At 43.1% G+C, this 13,757-nt stretch overlaps 1 protein-coding gene across 2 annotated transcripts in view; it reads left to right on the top strand.

Moving 5' to 3' along the window:
• The first annotated feature begins 261 nt into the window (after positions 1–261).
• The window catches only part of ACBD3 (acyl-CoA binding domain containing 3), a 36,593-nt gene continuing 23,097 nt past the window's right edge, over positions 262–13,757 (top strand). The window contains exon 1 of one of the 2 annotated variants that reach the window (XM_066381391.1): positions 262–610. In XM_066381391.1, the coding sequence (XP_066237488.1) occupies positions 325–610 (286 nt within the window). In that variant the 5' untranslated portion in view covers positions 262–324. The remainder of the gene's footprint in view (positions 611–13,757) is intronic. The other variant, XM_066381382.1, reaches the window with a different exon arrangement.

Raw genomic sequence — 13,757 nt, 5'->3', positions numbered from 1 at the left:
CAACACGCAGGGCTGGTCCGCCCCGCCCCGCGCGACACCGAAACCGCGGGACAGAGCGGAATGGCGCGGGCGGCGAGGAGGGCGTAGCACGAGACCCCCAGGAGTTCGAGTTCCTCCTGAGCTAGGGGTGTGTGGCGCGTGGTTGCGGAGGCGACAAGACTGACGGCACAGTAAGGGCGGGGCAGCAGGATTCGGCCCCTTTCCGGGAGCCCTGAAGCCCTCTTAACACCGGAAGTTCCGGTTTCGGTAATGGAGGTCAGAGGTTAGCAGGAAGTCGATACGTGGCCGCCGCCTGTCCCCGCTGAGGAGGCGCAGCAGCCGGAGATGGCGACGGTGCTGAGCGCAGAGCGACTCGAGGTCTCTGTGGACGGCCTCACGCTAAGCCCGGACCCGGAGGAGCGGCCGGGTGCGGAGGGCGCCCCGCTGCTGCCTCCGCCGCTGCCGCCTCCTTCGCCTCCCGGGGCCGGCCGAGGCCTGGGCGCCGCCGGGAAGCAGCTGGAGCCCGGAGAGGCGGTGGCTGGGGGCGCGGCGGAGGAGGCGCGGTGGCTGGAGCAGCGCTGGGGCTTCGGCCTGGAGGAGCTTTACAGCCTGGCGCTGCGCTTCTTTAAAGGTGAGCCCAACGGGCCCCGCCGCCCCTACCCGGCCCGGGCTGCGGTCCCCAAGAAGGGCTGGACCCGTCTCACCCTCGCGGTGCCGGGCCGGGGCCACCGTAGTAGTGCTGCGTCCTTGGGGGCACCCGAAGTTTGTCACTACCTGCTTGGCCGCTGGGTCACGCCCCTGAGAGGCCTGGAACCTTGGTTTAGACGTCCGAGTCCCGCCTCCCTGAGGTTACCGGGGCATTTTACCTGATTTACTTTCTCGGGTTTCTGTGAGCCAGGATGGAAGAATGAGGCTTCTCTCTCCCAGAGGATCCCATTCTGGATTTTTTTTTTAAAACTATCGCATTCCTTTTTCTGTTTATTGTAGCTGGGCATATTACAACCCACCCATTTTTACTCTTTTGTTGGTTGTGGAAGAAGTCTTTCCGTAGGTTCCTACATGCCCTTTCCAGTTGTTCTGGGGAACTGTGCACTGGAATAGGGTTTGATCACCGGGCAGTATTGATGTGGCAGGAAGTATTAAGCTAACACGTTCCCTCTGGCTTGTCAAACTCTAAAGAGAAGGGATGCCTGCTATGTCCTTAGTAACTTCTAGGTGAGCATTTTACCTTGTAAAGTATGTGACGAGTGAATTCTCTAAGGTTTAAAAGTGCCCTCTGTGCTTCTCGCAGAATTGTAAAATATTTGTCTTAGAGCAAGATTGTGGTCTGTGGGTTTTTTTAATTGGGTGATTCACTTAAATGGTGGTGATACCAGTCACATGACCTTGTCAGTGGGAAAGACTGATGAGAAGCCCGTTAGTTTGATTCTTAGAGATATTTAGATCTCGTGTTGACTGGATGGGCAAGGAGAGACATCAGCAAGTGGTTGCTAGGTTCCCTATACATTCGAAAACGGCATATTTATGACGTTTTCCCCAGAGGGAGTATCTTTTGGAGTACATATTTTACTAGCTGAAGTTGAGTAGTTCAGTGTAGTGGTACAGCCAAAGGTTACTTGCTTTTTCTCAAAATAAACTTTTAATTGTGCACACGAATGAAATCCTCTTTAATAAATTTTCCAGAACAGTTTTGATTATTCCATATTCATTGCACTTGGTGTTAAAAAGTTTACCCTTGAGCCTGACCAGGTGGTGGCGCAGTGGATAGAGCATCGGATGACCCAGCTTCAAAACCCCAGGGTCTCAGGCTTGAGCATGGCCTCACCAGCTAGAGCGCAGGGTCGCTGGTTTGAGCGTGGGATCATAGATGTGACCCCATGGTCCCTGGCTTGAGCAAGGGGTCACTTGCTCTGCTGTAGCTCCACCCACCCCCATCAAGGCACATATGAGAAAGCAATCACTGAACAACTAAGGACCTACAAGGAAGAATTGATGCTTCTCGTCTTTCTTCCTTCCTGTCTGTTCCTCTCTCTCGCTCTCTGTCTCTGTCAAAAAAAAAAAAAAGTGTACCCTTGAAATAGTCAATTGTCATTGCCCTCTGTGCTCTACCAAGCTTATGAAAGTGGAAATGGATAATGGGTTTTGGATCGCTTGACCCCTGAATTTAGTGTTTCCTGTAGTGGTGATATATTATCACATATAAAATTCTGGTGGTTTCTGCATAGTTCTTCTAACTATATTTTACCTTGTTTTTATTCTTAGAACTTATTTTTCTGGATTCAGTAAGGTTAAAGTATCTTGTAGCAGAAGTATATAGGAATAGAAAAGAGCCAACTTTTTTTTTTTTTTTTTTGTATTTTTCTGAAGTGAGAAGCAGGGAGGCAGAGACAGACTCCCACATGCACCCGACTGGGATCCACCCGGCAAGCCCACTAGGGGGTGATGCTCTGCCCATCTGGGCCGTTGCTCCATTGCAATCGGAGCCATTCTAGCGCCTGAGGTGGAGGCCATGGAGCCGTCCTCAGTGTCAGGGCCAACTTTGCTCCAGTGGAGCCTTGGCTGCAGGAGGGGAATAGAGAGATAGAGGGTGGAGAAGCAGAGAAGCAGATGGGTACTTCTCCTGTGTGCCTGGCCAGGAATCGAACTCAGCACTTCCACACACCGGGCTGACACTACTGCTGAGCCGACCCACCAGGGTGAAAAGAACCAACTTCTAATCCTAGCTTTTAAAATAAAATGGATGATTTCATCTTCTGAGCTTGTTCGTGTGTGTGTGTGTGTATGTGAGAGAGAGAGAGAGAGTGTATGTGTGTGTGTGAGACAGAGACAAGAAGGGAGAGAGATGAGAAGCATCAGTTCTTCATTGCGGCACCTTAATGTTCATTGATTGCTTTCTCATATGTGCCTTGACTGGGGGATTACAGCAGACTGAGTAACCCTTTGCTCGAGCCAGCGACCTTGGGTCCAAGCTGGTGAACTTTGCTCAAACCAGATGAGACCGTGCTCAAGCTGGCAGCCTCGGGGTCTTGAACAAGAGTCCTCCAGGTCCCAGTCTGACGCTCTATCCACTGCGCCACCACCCCTGAGCCTGTCTTATTTGAATATCTTTGATAGATTAAAACACTATAATGTGCAGTAACCTTAGCATTGATTTGGAATCAGGAAGCCCTGGGTTCCATTTATTCTGTAAACTCCTAGACAATTACCTTTTCTCTTCCAGAGTATGTTTCTATCCATGCATATATATGGAGCTGTATTAAATGAAATTTGATGCCTCGGATTTAAGGTTTAGTGATCTAAACCTAATACTGTTTTGCTGATGGTAGGACTCCTAGGGGAACCTGTAATTTGAGAGCCTACTTATCAGTCATCTTAGAGGAAAAAGCTACATTATGGGAAGTGGGTGACTAATGTGTTGCTACCTTTGTTTTAATGTGTGAATTTTTCCAGTGAGTATTCCAGTGAGGCATTTTTATCAGTCTTGTAAGGACTTCTAATAGATCACTATTTTGTGGTTTTGTACTGGTGTCTCACAAGAATTAGAAATAGCACTATACTTTATCTTCTACTGTGGAATAACTATGAATCTTAAAAGATTGGATATCTTTTTCCATTGGAAATAACTTGAATTGGGAATTAGGTATCGTGGTTCTCATTCCATTCCTGTCACGGTGATAGGCCAGTGACTGGAACCGATTATATCAACTACCTACACTTTTGTTCTTATGAAGATAAAAGTAAAATAATAGATGAACTGTAGGCAAATGTAGGTTAACATTTCACCACTTAAACTTCAGACATTACTGAGGCCTTATGGATAAAGTTCCATATTAAGTTACCACTATAAATGAATCCTATATTCCCTTTTGCTATTAAGGAATTTAGAGGCCAAAGGAGGAGTTCAATACCCAGTGACAACTGCAGTGCACTATGGAGGATCCAGGGAGCAAATGCCATTGGGGGGGGGGGGGGTGCCAATAGCCATGCCTGTGAAGGGCAAGGCATGTGTGTTTGGGAAATGGCAGAGAGGAAGTAGTTTGGAGAGAGCTAGAGAGGAGAGTTGTCAGAACCGGGGACTGATTTGAATGTCATTGTAAGTAGCCTTTTTTTTATTGCACAGTGAGGAACCATTGAAGGTGTTTAAAGGAAGGAACAAAGTTGCCCAATTCTAGTTTAGCAAGACTAAGCTGGTTTTCTTATCTCTGTGTAAAGCAGTACTAAATTGGTTGGCTTTATTATAGCCTTCATACATTTTGGATGGAGTTAACTTGGGGAGTTGTATTTTCGTTTTTAGAATTCTTAGGGGTGATTTTTTTCTCTTCTCTAACACTTTATTACCTCATCACATTAAGCTGGTAGAAGGTTAATTTAAAATTAATTTAAAATTGCAGACTAATAATTGCCACCAGTTATTGAGCAGATGTTCACTAAAAGGCAGGTACTATTTTGAGAGCTGTATATTCACTATTTTGTTTAATCCTCCACAAACCCTTCAGGAGGGTATTATCCTGATTTCTTAGTTGAGGAACTTGCCCCAGGCCACTCAGTTATTATTAGTAAGAGGCTGGGTCGGTTCTCAGGCTTTATGATTCCAAAGACAGTTCTTTCCACAACCAGAGATGAACAGCAATTAGGAACCCTGGTTTCTGGTGGTGGTCTGAGGAAAATATTCTATTTTATTATTTATTGATTTTAGAGAAAGAAGAGAGAGAAAGGGTAGGGCAAGGAGTAGGAAGCAGCAACTCACAGTTGCTTCTCATATGTGCCTCAAACCAGCGACCCTAGTGTTCCAGGTCAGTGCTTTATGCATTGCATTACCAAAGGTCAGTCTGAAGACAATATTTTAAAGTTATTACTCTCTTGCCTTATCACATCTTGGGACTTTTTTTTTCCTTTTATTGAATTTATTGGAATGACATTGGTTAACAGAACTATATAAGTTTCAAGTATACGACTCAACAAAACATCATCTGCACCCTGCATCATGTGCCCTTCACCCAAAGTAAAGTCTTTCTCCATCCCTGTTTATCCCCCTTTTGCTTTTTTCTACCTCCCCCAATCCCCTTACCCTCTGGCTGCCACCATACTGTTTGTATATGTATGTGTTTGTTGTTGTACATATATATTTTTTCCTTAATCCTTTCGCCTTTATTTTTTTATTTTTTTGGAGAGAGACACACACACACACATACAGACAAGGGAGAGATCCCACAATGATCCCAACTCAAGCCGGCCCTTCCGCGCTCAAGCTGGTGACCTCCGGGTTTTAAACCTGGGATCTTCGTGTCCTAGATCGATACTCAATCTATTTTGCCACCACCTGTCAGGCAATCCTTTCACCTTTTTTCATCCAGTCTCGCAACACCCCTTCCTGGAATTTATTTACTATATTTGCTTGGTCCTGGTGGTGTAGCTCGGTTGGTTCGAGTATCATCCCAAAGTGCAGAGGTTGCTGATTCGATCCCTGGTCAGGTCCCATACAGGAACAGATTGATATTTCTGTCTCGCTACCCCTCCACCCCCCACGCCCATAAAATCTTAAAAAATAAACTTTTGAATACTCACAACTGTAAACCTACTTTTGCCCACCCGTGTGTGTGTCGGGGTGTGGGTGTGTTTTTAAAGATTTTATTTATTGATTTTTATGCCTGACCAGGTGGTGGCACAGTGGATAGAGTGTTGGCCTGGGACACAGAGGACCCAAGTTCAAAGCCCAGAGGTTGTCAGCTTGAGCGAGGGGTCAAGGCACATATAAGAAAGCAATCAATGAACAACTAAGGTGCTGCAACAAAGAATTGATGCTTCTCATCTCTCTCCCTTCCTGTCTGTCTGTCCGTATCTGTCTCTCTCTCTCTGTCTCTCACCAAAAAAAAGCTATTGGTTTATAGAGAAAGTGGAAGGGAGAGGGAGAGAGAGAATGCGAGAAGCATCAATTCATGATTGCTTCACTTTAGTTATTCATTGATTGTTTCTCTATGTGCCTTGACTGGGCAAGCCCAGGGTTTCAAACCAGTGTTCCAGGTCGACACTATCTACTGTGCTACCACAGGTCAAGCTCTCGTGCGCGCGCGCTCTCTCTCTCTCTCTCTCTTTCTCTTTCTTTCTCTTTCTCTCTTTCTATATATATATATTACACACACACACACACACACACATATTTTTATAAGTGAGAGAAGGGGTGGCAGAGAGACAGAATCCTGCATGCACCCCAACCGGGATTCACCAGCAAGCCCACTAATGCTCTCCCCATCTGGGACCGTTGCTCCACTGAAACCAGAGCCATTTTTTAACGCCTGAGGTAGAGGCCATGGAGCCATCCTCAGCACCTGAGGCCAACTCACTTGAGCCAATCAAGCCATGGCTGCGGGAGGAGAATAGAGAGAGAAGGTGGAGGGTGGAGAAGTAGATGGTCACTTCTCCTGTGTGCCCTGACTGGGAATCAACCAGGGACTTCCACACACTGGGCTGATGCTCTACCACTGAGCCAACCAGCCAGGGCTGACTCAAACTATTTTTTAATGTAAGTGGTTTTAATTAACATTTGCCTGAGGCCTCTCCTTCATTTACTACACATGCAGAAAATACACAAATTTTAAGTCTATAGCTTGATAAATTTTCACAAAGCAAACATATACTGGTGACCAACACACAGGAGGAGATAATGTTTACTTTTATCAGTTAACTAAAATGAGGGCTACCCTGGCTCAGTATTTAGGAAGTTGAGCTCTGTAGTCAACATTACCTGGGGTACTTACTCTAGTTTTTCCACTCAGTTGTTTAAATTCTGTGCCTTCCTTTACTCAAAAGGTTTTAAGAATTATAGGAAACTATATATATAAACTCATAGCACAATATCTGGCAATTGGTATTCTGTGGCTGGAGAGATTACTGAAACTTATTACTGAGTGTGTTGACTTAATGGGGGAAAAAGTCAACTTTTATTAAGCACTTTGTACATGCTAGGCAGTTTCCAGTGTTTTATATTCATTGACTAAAATATTGCATTGTTTTATAAGTAGTGTAAGAATATATCAATCAGGTTTTTTCTCAACCCAATATAGGAGAGATGTGGTTTTAATTTTAATATTTCTAAAAGATGAGCTTTATTCAAAGTACATTCTCTGTGAGACAACGGCATGATAAGGGCCATGAAAGAAATGGATTTGGTTAGACTGCTATGATAGAAATATGGTATCCAGGATGGGGGTAGGGGAGATGGTCTTGCTCTCCTCTGCACAAATCAGGCAATCCCTGGCTGCTCCTTTCAGTTTGCAGCATCATCCTTTAGGGTTAAAGACAAAATGGAACTCATTCAGGAGAGAGCAATTTGTACAGTGTGGGAATTCAAATCCCTGCCCTCATTACCATAAAGGCTGCTCTTTAGCCAGTGTGTGCTCTATAGGCACTATATCAAGACTTTGGAGTGTGTTATTTCCAGCCCTCGCTAGAACCCCAAGGACAAGTTAGTATATCTCCCTTTTATTGATAACAACACTGAGGCTGGGGAAGGTTACCTAATTTGTCTTTGTTATATAGTTAGTAAATAGCGGAGCTGGAATTTAGTATGTAGGATTGATAAGGCTGTGGATGTTTGGCCTAGAGAACTAGAAAACTCAGAACATGATAGGTATTTTGTAGCCTTTTTGAAGTCTAATCTGTTAGTGTGTTTTATTTAATGCTGAGGATTTAGGAATAAATCCTGTAGATGGAGATGAGAGAGATCAACTCAGAAAAAAAAAGTGAAAATTACACTTACTTGATCAGTGGTTCCCAACCCCCGGGCCGCAGACCGGTACTGGGCTGTGGGCCATTTGGTACTGGTCCACAGAGAAAGAATAAATAACTTACATTATTTCTGTTTTATTTATATTTGAGTCTGAAGGATGTTTTATTTTTAAAAAATGACCAGATTCCCTCTGTTACTTCCGACTAAGACTCACTCTTGACACTTGTCTCGGTCACGTGATACATTTATCCGTCCCACCCTAAAGACTGGTCCGTGAAAATATTTTCCTTTTTTTTTTTTTCCATTTTTCTGAAGCTGGAAACAGGGAGAGACAGTCAGACAGACTCCCGCATGTGCCCGACCGGGATCCACCCGGCACGCCCACCAGGGGGCGATGCTCTGCCCATCCTGGGCGTCGCCATGTTGCGACCAGAGCCACTCTAGCGCCTGAGGCAGAGGCCACAGAGCCATCCCCAGTGCCCGGGCCATCTTTGCTCCAATGGAGCCTCGGCTGCAGGAGGGGAAGAGAGAGAGACAGAGAGGAAAGCGCGGCGGAGGGGTGGAGAAGCAAATGGGCGCTTCTCCTGTGTGCCCTGGCCGGGAATCGAACCCGGGTCCTCCGCACGCTAGGCCAACGCTCTACCACTGAGCAAACCGGCTAGGGTGAAAATATTTTCTGACGTTAAACTGGTCCGTGGCCCAAAAAAGGTTGGGGACCACTGTATTTGATGATGGAATAGACTGCTTTGGAGCAATGAATTACCATCACCAGAAAGTGTTCAAGCACAGACGAGCAGTTACTAGGTGGATATGCTTTGATTCTTTTTATCTACTACAGATTTTTTTTCTTTGTGATTACCATGAGGTTTATATAAAATATTTTATAGTTTTGCTAGTTGAAGTTCATAACTTCTGCAGCATGCAAAACTCTATACTTGTACTTCTCCCTCCTCAAAGTTTAGGTTACTGACATTACAGTTTACAACTTTATATTGTATATCCAATGACATTACTGGAGGCCAAGCAGATATGTAGGACAGATTTGAGCTTTGATTGTGCAATTCAGTCACCTGTCTTTAATATCCTTTCCAAACCATATATTTTATGGCTTTAATTTCAGCAAATAAAGGCTAGAAAGGACATTAAAATAATTTGTTACATCTCTCTACCTTTACCTCCAGACAGAAGGGGAAAATACTATTTTTCCATGAACTTTATCAATTGAAGTGTGAAACTAGTAACTTTGTGTATGATTAATTTCAGGTGTAAGGAACTTAATTTTAATCTTTCAGACCTTTGGACTTGGTAACTGATTATAATGCTGCTATCAAATTATTTATGCTGTCATATTAGAACTGTAAAGTTAAATAAATATTAAGTTAACATAATTGAAGTTATTTATAGGGTTTTTTTTGGTGTTTTTGTTTTGTTTTGCGCAACAGAGACAGAGAGGGCCAGATAGGGACAAACAGGAAGGGAGAGAAATGAGAAGCATCAAGTCTGTTGCGGCACCTTAGTTGTTCATTGATTGCTTTCTCATATGTACCTTGACCAGGGGGCCTACAGAAGAGTGAGTGACCCTTGCTTAAGCCAGCGACCTTGGGTTCAAGCCAGTGACCCCGTGCTCAAGCTGGTGAGCCCATGCTCAAGACACAACCTTGGAGTTTCAAACCTGGGTCCTCTGCGTCCCAGTTCAACGCTCTTATCCACTGTGCCACTGCCTGGTCAGGCTAGAAGCCATTTATACTTTTAATTGCTTGGGAAAATGTGTTTTATGTATTGTTTTGGTTTCTATTGCTCCTATAACAAATTACCAGTGGCTTACTTAAAACAAAGGACACCTCTTCTAACAACTGTTGGGGTCAGAAGTTCAAAAGCGGTCCCATAATATAGACATATATAGACAAGCAATCCTAAGAGAGAAATTCATAGCATTACAGGCCTACCTAAGAAACAAGGAAAATCTCAAACTATCTAACTTTATTACTTAAAGGAACCAGGAAAAAAAAAAAAACAACAAAGCCCGAACTGAGTAGAAAAAAGGTAATAAAGATCAGAACACAAATAAACAAAATGTAAAACACAATGCTTCACCTGACCAGTGGTTGCTCAGTGGATAGAGGTCACTGGGTTGAGCAGGGGGTCACTGGCTTGGCTTGAGGCTCCCCTCTGCTCCCTCTTGGTCAGGGTGCATTTGACAGTCAATCAGTGAACAACTAAAGTGATGTAGCTACAAATTGATACTTCTTAATTTCTCTCCCATCCTGTCTCTCTCTCTCTCTCTCTCTCTCTCTCTCTCTCTCTCTCAAAAAAACACATAATAATAATAAACAAGGTTTCTTAGACTGAAAACCAAAGCTCCCGTTTTTATCTAGATTCAGCTTTTAAAGAACCTAGAACCTGGCCCTGGCCAATTGGCTCAGTGGTGGAGTGTCGGCCTGGCGTGCAGGAGTCCCAGGTTCTATTCCCGGCCAGGGCACACAGGAGAAGCGCCCATCTGCTTCTCCACCCCTCCCCCTCTCCTTCCTCTCTGTCTCTCTCTTCCCCTCCCGCAGCCAAGGCTCCATGGGAGCAAAGTTGGCCCAGGCGCTGAGGATGGCTCTGTGGCCTCTGCCTCAGGCGCTATAGTGGCTCTGGTTGCGGCAGAGCAACGCCCCAGATGGGCAGAGCATCGCCCCCCTGGTGGGTGTGTAGGGTGGATCCCGGCGGGCGCATGCGGGAGTCTGTCTGTCTGACTGCCTCCCCATTTCCAACTTCAGGAAAAAAAAAAAAAGAACCTAGAACCTTGAATTTCTGAACCTTTCACTAAATTGGCTTCCTTACTCTTTTTAGTGGGGTTTCATTGAGGATCAGAGGTAATTGTGTATGTTCAATCCACCATGTTTAACTGGAAGTTGTATATGTGTGTGTGTTTTCTTTTTATTATATTTTAATTTTTTTGAATATTTGGTTATTCTTGACTACTTCCTCTAGTCCAGGGTCAGCAAACTTGTCCTGTAAAACGGCCAGACAGTAAATATTTTAGGCCTTAAGAACTGCATATGCTCTGTTCACAGCCTTTGTTTTTATTTATTTGGGTTTGCTTTTTAGTGGTTTTACAACTCTTAAGTAACATAAAACCATTCTTAGATCATAGGCCTCGAAAAGATAGCTCTAGCCTGACCTGTGGTGGCGCAGTGGATAAAGTGTCGACCTGGAAATGCTGAGGTCGCTGGTTCGAAACCCTGGGCTTGCCTGGTCAAGGCACATATGGGAGTTGATGCTTCCAGCTCCTCCCCCCTTCTCTCTCTCTCTCTCCCTATCTGTCTCTCTCTCCTCTTTAAAAATGAATAAATAAAAAAAAAAAAAAAAAAAAATTAAAAAGAAAAGATAGCTCTAGGCAGAGTTGGTCCAGTTTGCCAGCTTTAGTCTGTCCCCTTTAAGTAAAACAGATTTTTAACCTGACTTGTATTGGTCTTCAATTTTATGGAAAATAAATTTTTTTTTAAAAAGGTTGCTGGACAGATGCCAACAAGTGAGTTCTTTCAGTCAGTTTAGTTGAGAATGGCTTTATAGTCAGACACTCTTCTGGATTGTAGGGATAGTCACTTTCTATTTATCATTGATGTCTTTTTACACACGTGTTCCTGAAAAATAGCTCTGCAGCTTCTTTCCAAGCCTAATTTATGTTTGTCTTTTAGGTTGCTATAGAAAGCAGAATTATAAAATTGATTGAATTGAATAACTTTGTGATAATTAACTCCATGAGTACAGGAACCTAGGATGATGCCTGTATTATTCCTTTCTGTCAGGACTGAAAGAGAACTCTCTTTTGGAATAGAGTCCTGTTTAAAGAATTTGGAGTATTAGCAAGGCTTTTTTTTCCCTTCTATTTATGCAATTAATAATAGCTGCAACTTTTTTCTTGCTATGTTTAATGCTTGTGAAACTAGAAATAATTTAGAATAAAATTATTCTCATCTAACTAAAAGAATTGAACAGAACAAACCCTGTGTGATGTGTAAACCAGAACCGTCTGAAAATTAAGAGAAGTGACATTTTTGTAATACCATAATAGTCTGCCTAGTGATGCAGATTGTGAAGTTTTCATTTTCTGTTTTATTTTTAATTTTTATTTATTTTTAGGGGCGGGGAGATATCAACCTGTTGTTCTACTACTCATTAATGCATTCATTAATGCTGATTCTTGCATGTGCCCCAACCAGGGACTGAACCCACAGTGTTGGTGTATCAGGATGACAGTCTAACCACCTGAGCTGCTGAGCCAGGTCTGTGTTTCGTGGTGTTTTTTTGTTTTGTTTTTAAGTTTAGAATGTCAACACAATGAGGGCTGCCCTGTACTAAAGGTGGTTGGTATCATTAGCACACATATTCCTGGGTATTTTATATTCCTCAGGAGAGACTTATTAACTTTGTTTCAAAGGCTGAAAGATAAGTTACCTAGAAGTTTTTTAAAAAGTACATATGCATATTGAAGAAAATTTGGAAAAATAAAAAATGAATTTAAAAAATCTATAATTTGGTATTTGAGAAATAATGTTTAATATTAATGTTTTGCTATTTTCCTTTTCTCTTTAATGTGAGAAAATTTGATCCCCAAATAGAATATAATGATTAATTTGAAGATTCAGTAATAGGATTTAAAGGAAGGATTATAGAGCAATTCTTAAGACTAACAAGTACGTAAATGATTCTGTGGAAATGCCAGTAGAATTCACAAGAATGGATGTACTGTTTTGTTCATTTTAACAGAAATTGACCTGTAACATCAGTGTTGTCTTTAGTGAGATTTATTAGTTGTGCTTTTGTGATGAGTGTCTGTGAACAAAGTATGATGCCAAGTGTTGGTGTTCATGGTGGTGAACAGATTTGACAGCTTGGATCATAACTAACACTTAGATATATTTTCTTCTTTTGAAAAATTCTTTATGGATTGGCAGTATATTCTTAGTTCTGTCAGGTGTAAAAAGGGCAGATGATAAAATGATACCCTAAAATCCTGATTTTTTTTTTTTTTTTTTTCTGTATTTTTCTGAAGCCGGAAACGGGGAGGCAGTCAGACAGACTCCCGCATGCGCCCGCCCAGGATCCACCTGGCATGCCCACCAGGGGGCAATGCTCTGCCTATCTGGGGCATCGCTCTGTTGCAACCAAAGCCATTCTATCGCCTGAGGCAGAGGCCACAGAGCCATCCTCAGCACCCGGGTCAACTTTGCTGCAATGGAGCCTTGGCTGCGGGAGGGGAAGAGAGAGACAGAGAGGAAGGAGAGGGGGAGGGGTGGAGAAGCAGATGGGTGCTTCTCCTGTGTGCCCTGGCCGGGAATCGAACCCGGGACTCCTGCACGCCATGCCGACGCTCTACCACTGAGCCAACCGACCAGGGCCTAATGTTGTTTGATCAGTAGCAAAGACAGGTGGGGATCCACCGGTCACTGGATTGTTTCAATTTTTATTAAATAAAAAGGTCAGTGCCACACTTTTGTCTTTTTAAAAAAAATACTATTTTTGAGTTTGTTCTTGTTGAAAAAATATTCAGATAAATAACCCAGCATCAACCTGGAATGCTGAGGTCACAGGTTCAAAACCCAGGGCTTGCCCGGTCAAGGCACATATGACAAGCAAGCAAGGAACAACTAAAGTGAAGCAACTATGAGTTGATAGTTCTCACTCTCCCCTTCTCTGTAAAATCAGTAAGTAAAGTCTTCCAAAAAAAAAAAAAAGATTCAGATAAATAGAAATATATATATAAATGGGAAACTACTCTTCAGTCCCCACCCGCTGATTTGCCAATCACTTCCCCAGAGGCAGTACCTCTTAACAGTTCAGTTCTACACATTTTCCTTTGAAAATATTGAAATATTGCAACTAAGGTTTAAATTCTCTTTGATAACCACTCCTAATCATAGCCTTCTCCCATTTTCTCATTTTCATTTATTTAGTGTGACTCTTTTTAGACCCTTTTCTTTGCTTTTATATTTATGTAAATGTATCTATCAAATATATATTTACTGCACGTTGTATTTCATCAGTTAGACTTAGTTTTATTTTATAT

The sequence above is a fragment of the Saccopteryx leptura genome, chromosome 1 (genome assembly GCF_036850995.1).
Source record: "Saccopteryx leptura isolate mSacLep1 chromosome 1, mSacLep1_pri_phased_curated, whole genome shotgun sequence".
NCBI lineage: Eukaryota > Metazoa > Chordata > Mammalia > Chiroptera > Emballonuridae > Saccopteryx > Saccopteryx leptura.
Note: the sequence above shows the minus strand (reverse complement) of the source record. Positions and strands in the feature narration are given on the sequence as shown.